The sequence below is a fragment of the Oryzias melastigma genome, linkage group LG7 (assembly GCF_002922805.2).
Source record: "Oryzias melastigma strain HK-1 linkage group LG7, ASM292280v2, whole genome shotgun sequence".
NCBI lineage: Eukaryota > Metazoa > Chordata > Actinopteri > Beloniformes > Adrianichthyidae > Oryzias > Oryzias melastigma.
Genome location: NC_050518.1, coordinates 21,436,245 through 21,443,556, shown reverse-complemented (window position 1 = coordinate 21,443,556; position 7,312 = coordinate 21,436,245). Strand labels below are relative to the sequence as shown.

At 41.7% G+C, this 7,312-nt stretch overlaps 2 protein-coding genes across 3 annotated transcripts in view; both read left to right on the top strand.

Moving 5' to 3' along the window:
- The first annotated feature begins 1,957 nt into the window (after positions 1–1,957).
- Positions 1,958–5,966, top strand: LOC118599012 (myosin-11-like). The gene is made up of 2 exons (XM_036213022.1): positions 1,958–2,970; positions 5,634–5,966. The coding sequence occupies exons 1-2, from the start codon at positions 1,996–1,998 to the stop codon at positions 5,964–5,966; spliced, it is 1,308 nt and encodes a 435-aa protein (XP_036068915.1). The 5' UTR covers positions 1,958–1,995.
- Positions 5,288–7,312, top strand: part of LOC112159279 — a 33,142-nt gene continuing 31,117 nt past the window's right edge. The window contains exon 1 of one of the 2 annotated variants that reach the window (XM_024293265.2): positions 5,288–6,107. In XM_024293265.2, coding sequence (XP_024149033.1) covers positions 6,081–6,107 — 27 coding nt within the window. In that variant the 5' untranslated portion in view covers positions 5,288–6,080. Of the gene's footprint in view, positions 6,108–6,727; positions 7,295–7,312 lie in introns of those variants that run through there. The other variant, XM_036212881.1, reaches the window with a different exon arrangement.

The window sequence follows — 7,312 nt, the reverse complement described above, 5'->3', positions numbered from 1 at the left end:
GCTGTAACATAAAATCCCTAACAAAAGCCCAAGTGCAAGTGAAGGGCATTTTAAATTCTAAACTTCAATCAACGTTCAGTAAAATAATATAAAAACCATCAAAAATAACATTTCCATAACACTTTCATGTTCATTTTGTCAGGACCAAATCTTTTCCTCCTCTGCTGAATTGCAGTAATAAATGAAATAGAGATTTATCATTTCCAATTAACTTTTGTTTTTTAAAACATTAAAGACTGAGAAAAGCGGGATACACTGTGGATAGTTTGACAGTCTGTTACTGCCGCCGCGTTCTCTGGCTGCAGCTCGATGCACCGACGTGTCCAGCGGAGCTCACGCCATGAATATGCCGGCAGACAGACCGCTATGCTGGGGTTGGATCACGCTTAAACCTCCAGAACATTTAAAACGTCCCCCGGTGAGCTTGCTGTTCGGAACGTCAGGGATCCGCAGCTCTCGGGACGCTGTTTGTAGTCTGGCTCGCTGGGCAACAGAGCTCGCTAGCTCACTACGCTGTCCGCCAGGCAGCTTGTTAGCTCGCTATGCTTTCCACCGGACAGCTGGTTAGCATAGGGACCCAGACCACTGAGACCCCACCTAGAAATTCAGTCATGCCGAGATGTAGGGCTGCCACGCAGGAAACTGGGTTCCCCTGTACCTGTGGAAATACAGGGATGTGTCAGGAAGGGCATCCGGCGTAAAAACTCTCTACCAAATCACCAGTGTAAGACAGTGGAAGCTGTTTCGCTGTGGCAAGCCGAAAGGTGAACAACTACAGTGGATCTTCTTCTGTCAGAATACTGCAGGATGTCCTTCATGATGTGATGTCCTCTAGGATCTAAAATCTGTAGTGTTGCATTTGAATTGATGCGGTTCTGGAGATTGGGTTCTGCAAAGCTGGATCTCCGCTAAAAGAATTCCTGGCTTGTATTTTTAGATCAGGACAGAAACTGAAGCTCTTCTGCTGGAATCACAAACATCGGGCAGACTGGGAGCATTCAACGGGGGCTTAGTGAGTCGGGGGATTGGCCTGAAAGGTTTTTACAGTTACAATAAAACTTTGATGAGCATTATTGAGGCTAAACGTTGGCTTTTAGAGATGAATGCAAAGATATTATATCTATTCTTACAGATCCACTTCAGGTCTTTAAGGCTTCTTCTGAGTGGGGGTGCATCAATGCTTTGATAAGCAGAGGATAAAGAGCCTGAAGCAACATCCTCTACAGACTGATTATCATTGTCTGTATGCAGTGCTGTGTAAATGTTGATGTATTGTCAGTTTTATCATATTCCAGCTCATTCCAGTTATTCAAGACTGTCAGAGCCAATTCAGTCCAGTTGACTAATCGATGTCTAATCGACAATTAAAATAGTCGACAACTAATTTAAAAGTTGATTATTCGTTACTTTATAGTATATGGAGTCAGAGTGTAATACAGTTGAAAGTTATAATGACACAATGCAAGGTTTTTAGACTATTTTAACATTTATGAAGGTCTTTTAGGCAGTTTTGGAGTTAATATTTTAGCTACGTGCTAGCTGTTAGGCTAATTTAGGTTTTTTTCTGTTTTTTAGGCTAATTTGTCATTTAACTAATATTTTTGCTGGCTAACAGCTTCAGCAATTTCAGCAAGCAACTTCAGCATTCTTAGTTATCAGTTTCATTATCTTCAGAGGCCAAATTCAGGTTAGAGCATTCACACTAGCATTATTGCAGGTGATGGTATATATATATATATATATATATATATATATATATATATATATATATAGTTTTTAGTTAGTTAAAAGATAATGATGTTTGTTTTACATCCACTTTGTGCATGACTCTGGAATCTGAACTGAAGAAACTCCAGAAGAAGACGGTCACCTAGAACACACCTAGAACCGGATCTGAAAAAAGAATTTGAGGAATTCTAGACTTTGAAACAACAAACTGATAAACTAAGACAAATCATTCAAGAGTTTCAGAAAGAAAATGAGGATCAGAAGAAGATGGAGGAGAACTATCCTACAATGAAAGAGGAATGGTTTGAACTCACACTTCTGAAGGCCCAACTGGAAGAAGAGATTTCTGATCAGAGAAAGCAGAAGGAGGAAACACGTCAGCTGATTGTTCGACGTGAGGAGGAAAGGAGGCAACAGGAATCGCTTCGAGAACAGATCAACGTTCTGACAGCAGAGAGAAACACACTGGCTGATGAACTGCAACACCGTAAAGCGCTGGAGTCTGAATGTAAGGACTTACAAGCAGAAACCAGCGACTTGGTGAAACAAGTTTTCAACCACACACAAGATGTTGCAGAGTTGAAGGAAATTATTTCAGAGTTTGATCATGTGCAAGAAGAACTCGATGTTGCACAGGAGGAAAATCTGAAGGCAAAGAACAAAAGCGACCTTCTCCAGAACCAAATCCAAGACCTGAAGGTTCAGATGCAAAATCCACAAGAGGCAGTCGCTGCTCTGAAGAAAGAAGTCAAAGACCTCCAGGAGACAAATAAAGAAATAAAGGAGGTTCAAGCTGAATTTGATAGAATCTCTGAAAAGAAGTCCAAACTGGAGGACAAGAAGAAGCAGCTTCAGGAGGAGGTTTCACATCTGAAACAGCAGCAACAGGAAGTATGTGAGCTGGCTGTTAAATACAACAATGTACTGGATAAACTGGGACCCCTTCAAGAAGAAACAAAGAACCTCAAAGAGGAAAGAAGGATGATGACTGACCTTCTCAAACATCGGCAAACACTGGAGATGGAATATAATGAGATCAAAGCAGAAGCTGACCAGGTGGAAACTGAAAACTTCCACCTTCATGCTGAAGTAGATGATCTCCAGAAGAAGCTTTCAGATATGAACGATGTGGAGGAGAAAGTTTTCAAAGAAAAGGAGAGAAATCTGAAGGCAAAGCAGGAACATGATCATCTCCAGAACCAAGCCCAAGAGCTGCAGGTTCAGATGCAGAATCCACAACAGGTTCCACATCTGACCCAGCAGCAAAAGGAAACACAAGAACTGGTTGTTAAGTACAACAAAGAACCAAATAACAACAACAAAAATAATGAAGGATTTGATTTTTCTGTGCTTTTCCAGACGCTCAAAGCATTTACTATGTGTGTCTATTATTCATTTACTCCTCATTCATACTTGGTGATGGTAAACCACTCATTAAGCAACAGCTGCCCTGGGGCGGACTGACAGAGGCGTGGCTGCCAGGACACGCCCCCTCTGACCATCACCGGGACATTCACACACCAGTGGAGCCACACTGGAGGCTAGGAGGGTGAAGTGTCTTACCCAAGGACACAACAACAGTAGACTGGGGGAGGTGGGATTGAACCACCGACCCCTTTATCATTGGATGACCTGTAAAAACATGGAGTGATGCACAGCAAGAGACTGATCTAAGAAGAGTTTGGGTTTAGATTTGTACAAAGTCTGTGGAAGTTAAACATAGCCAACCCAAATGACTCTGATTGTATCCACCAAGAATAAAAAAACATTTAAGAGCAGTCAATGCTTAGTGGTGAAGACCAAACACTGTCCTCCTGTTTATCTTAAAAGATGTTCTGTTGGAAGATTTTCCTGATTTGCAGATATTCCAGTAGAACTGACATGAAGAGAAAAGCGTGTGGTCTGTTAATGCAAAAGTCATACACGCTTATACACAGCAAGAAGTTACACAATTATTTTTTGACATGATTTTGAAATGATTCTCTTTCAGTAAGTTATCTCAACACAAGTTACATGAAGCCCTTTACAGTTTTGTTATCTAAGAAAGTGGAAGTCTGTGCCATATGTTAGACTGTGAGTGTCAGTGCTTTCAGGTCCTGGCAAGTCACTGGAGCTTAATTCATCTGCATTAATTTGACTTACATAATCCCCTCCATCTTTCCACCCTCAAGTCTTCTGTAATCAACCTCCTTTCTCTCTAAGGGTTGCAGCTTTCTAGCTCTAACGCTGAGACTTCCTGAGGATTCCCAGACGTCTCTTAATTAAAGAAATAACTCAATCAGTGGACAAGTTACCCGCTTAAGACACATATTTCTTTAACAGGTTTAAAGCATTGTTTATTTTGAAAATGTTGTTTCACAGTCTCATAGCTGTAATAACAAGCCACCTTCAACATGAATCTGTTTCCCTTTTGACTAATATCAAAGTATGAAGGTAAAATGAAGAAAAAGGATTTCCCTTTAACTATTTAGAAACAGTTTAACAACTAAATTATTGGCCATGAAACTAACGACAGATTGTATGTTTAACCCATTCCAATAAAATCCTGTTTTTTTGTGTTTTTAGCATGTACTGTAAAGAGTCAAACATTGGATTGATTAACAAAGCTCTGTAATTTATTACATTTAAAAATATTGGCTTTTATCAAATTAAATGTTTGAATTGAGTAAACCATCGACCCAAAATTTTAATTTGATGAGAGCTAAACATTTTAAATGTGACAAATTGTGGAACTTTATTAAGTGATCCAATGTTTGACTTTCTTCAGTGTGTTCTTCTGGCATTTTTCTTATGACCACCACTCCAATCCTCCTGTCGATCTCACACGCCGATCTTCTCTCACTTGTGAACAAGACCAAGATATTTAAACTCTTCCACCTGAGGCAGGAGCACTCCAACCACCAAGAGAAGACAAACTACCTTTCTCCGGTCGAGAACCAGGGCCTCAGAGTTAGCGGTGCTGACCCTCATCCCAGTCGCTTCACACTCAGCTGCAAACCGCTCCAATACATGCTGGAGGTTCTGGCTCGATGGAGCCAACAGGACAACATCATCAGCAAAGAGCGGAGATGAAATCCTGTGGTCCCCAAACCAGATCCCCTCCAGCCCCTGGCTGCACCTAGAAATTCTGTCCAAAAAGACTATTAACAGAACTGGTGATAAAGGAAAGCCCTGCCTGAGTCCAACATGTACCGGTACCACGTCTGACTTACTGCTGGCTATGAGAACCAAGCTGCTGATCTGGTCATACAGAAACCGAACAGCCCTCAGTAAGGTTCCCCGGACCCCATACTCCCAGAGCACCCTCCACAGGACACCACGGGGAACGCGGTCAAACGCCTTCTCCAAATCCACAAAACACTTATGGACTGGATGAGCGAACTCCCATGAACCCTCCAGCACCCTGGAGAGGGTGTAGAGCTGGTCCACTGTTCCACAACCAGGATGGAAACCGCACTGTTGTTCTTGGATCTTGGATCATAATCACACAAGACAATTTAGAGAAATCAATCAATCTAATCAGAACTTTTTTTCATGTATAGATATTTAAAAGCCTCACTTTTGAAGTGAAGCTTCCAGTAGAGGGCGCTAAAGAGCAAACTCAGTCAGGAAAAAGCTGCTGCACTTTGTGTGTTTTCCTCTGCTGAGCCTCAGACTGCACTGCAGCCACAGGACAGAATGAGCACGCTCTGTGCTCTGGATCCTAAAGCCTGAAAGGCAAACCGAAAACACACGCGATGACAACACAAACACACACACTCACACACACACAAGCATGAGAGGCACAGCTGAGGAGAGAGCGGGTGACGAGGAAAAGACAGACCAAGGAGGAGAGAAAAATGCTGAATGGATGCTTCAACTGTTTCTCTTCTCGGCCAATCAGAGCATCTGCTTCCTGCTTCTAGCATCTGGGCTCTGTGATTGGTCAGCTGCTGCAGAGATGCAGACAGAAGAATAAACAAGGAGAAGAAACTGTCGGGCAGGGAAGGCTGCTCTCTGCACCTCTCTCCTCCGGTGTCTCATTGGTTCTTCTCCTACGTTTCCCTCCTCTCTCTGTTTGCTTGCTCACGCTGCTTCGTGAGCTGAAAGTGATGGCTTCATTTCATGAGACTAACCTGCAGCCCACCGACTGCAGCTGCCGTTTGCCCAGCGGCATCGTGGGAGCCGCGTCTCCTAGGTGGCGCAGGAGGATGGCTGATGGACTGAGGATTGTAGGTCAGCAGAGTTTGGGGATGTGAGCTGGTGGCCAGACGAGGCTCAAACGAACTCTTGCTCCTCTCATCGTTCTCTATCGTCTCCCATCTCTCCATCCGTCTCCCTCCTGACCTGCACCTGTCTGAGGAGGAGGCAAAATGGGCTGCCGTCTTACAAGAGCCAAGGTGAGTGCAGGTGTTTGGTGTGGATGGATGAGAAGGAGAGTCCAAACCTGATGTGGCTGCATGGATTTGAAATCTACAGACTAACAAACCAGGCAGGGTCTGATGAGAGGAGGATGTTTTTCTGTGAGCTCCAAGTCAGAAGAAGGGAAAAAATGCCTGATAGTTCTATTCTGATTTTCCAGAAAATCACAAAGAATAAACATGTTTTTATAAATTATATTTAAAATATAAAACACTGGAAAATGAGAAAAATAAATCAGTTTCATTAATTATTTATTGTTTGCATGTCTACACGTTTTGAAGATCTTTTACTTCTCAAACAGCATTTGCTATTAACATTTTCCTAAAACGGAGAGATTTCCATGTCTTCTTTGGTCCAGAGTTGATCCTCCTGAAAATGTTATCAGGATGTTTTGATTTACGCTCCACCTTTCAGTTGTTCTAAATGAACTGAACCAAACAGCAAATGAAACTAAAATGAGAAGATATTTAGGCCATCAATGCTTTTTTGGACATATTCAAATGTAAAAATGTGGAATACCAATTTTTTTAGCAGAAATTCTAGTTGTGTATTGCTGAGACAAGAAAGAAAATGGGAAATAAAGCTGATTGTATGTTTGTTTCAAAACAAAACTAGACTTTTATATTTCTGCATTGCATTATATTCAGGAAAAGTGAACTTTTTTTTCCGGCAGGATTTCTGTGTTCTGACACAACGCTTCTTATGAGAAAACTCGCTGTTATAATCATTCTGTGAGGATTCTACACTTTTTTTGTGGATTTTTGTGATGTTTCTTCAGTTTTTATCATGTTTTGTTTCCCTCGTCAGTCAAAGCAGGTTTAGGTTGTAAATTATCCACAGCTGTTTTGATTTGTGGTAATGATCCTCAATCAAATACGTGTCTGTTTTAAGGTATTTATTGTCAGATCATTGGTTCTGATTGATTTTTCATGGGTTTTATCATGTTTAAGTAAAATGTATTTAAGTTTCTGTCACTAAGCCGGTTCTCCTGCCTTTTGGGTCCATCACCAGCAGTTCTTGACACCTCCTAAATTATTTGGGATTGTTTGAAGATAAAAAAAAAAAAAAGTCCAGCAGCTGTGTTATGCTGCTTAACTTGCTCGTCACAAACATTGTCCTGGTTGTAGTCGTGGTTTTTCTCCAGAAAATGTCCTTGGAGCTTGAGGTGAGAACATGTTCTACT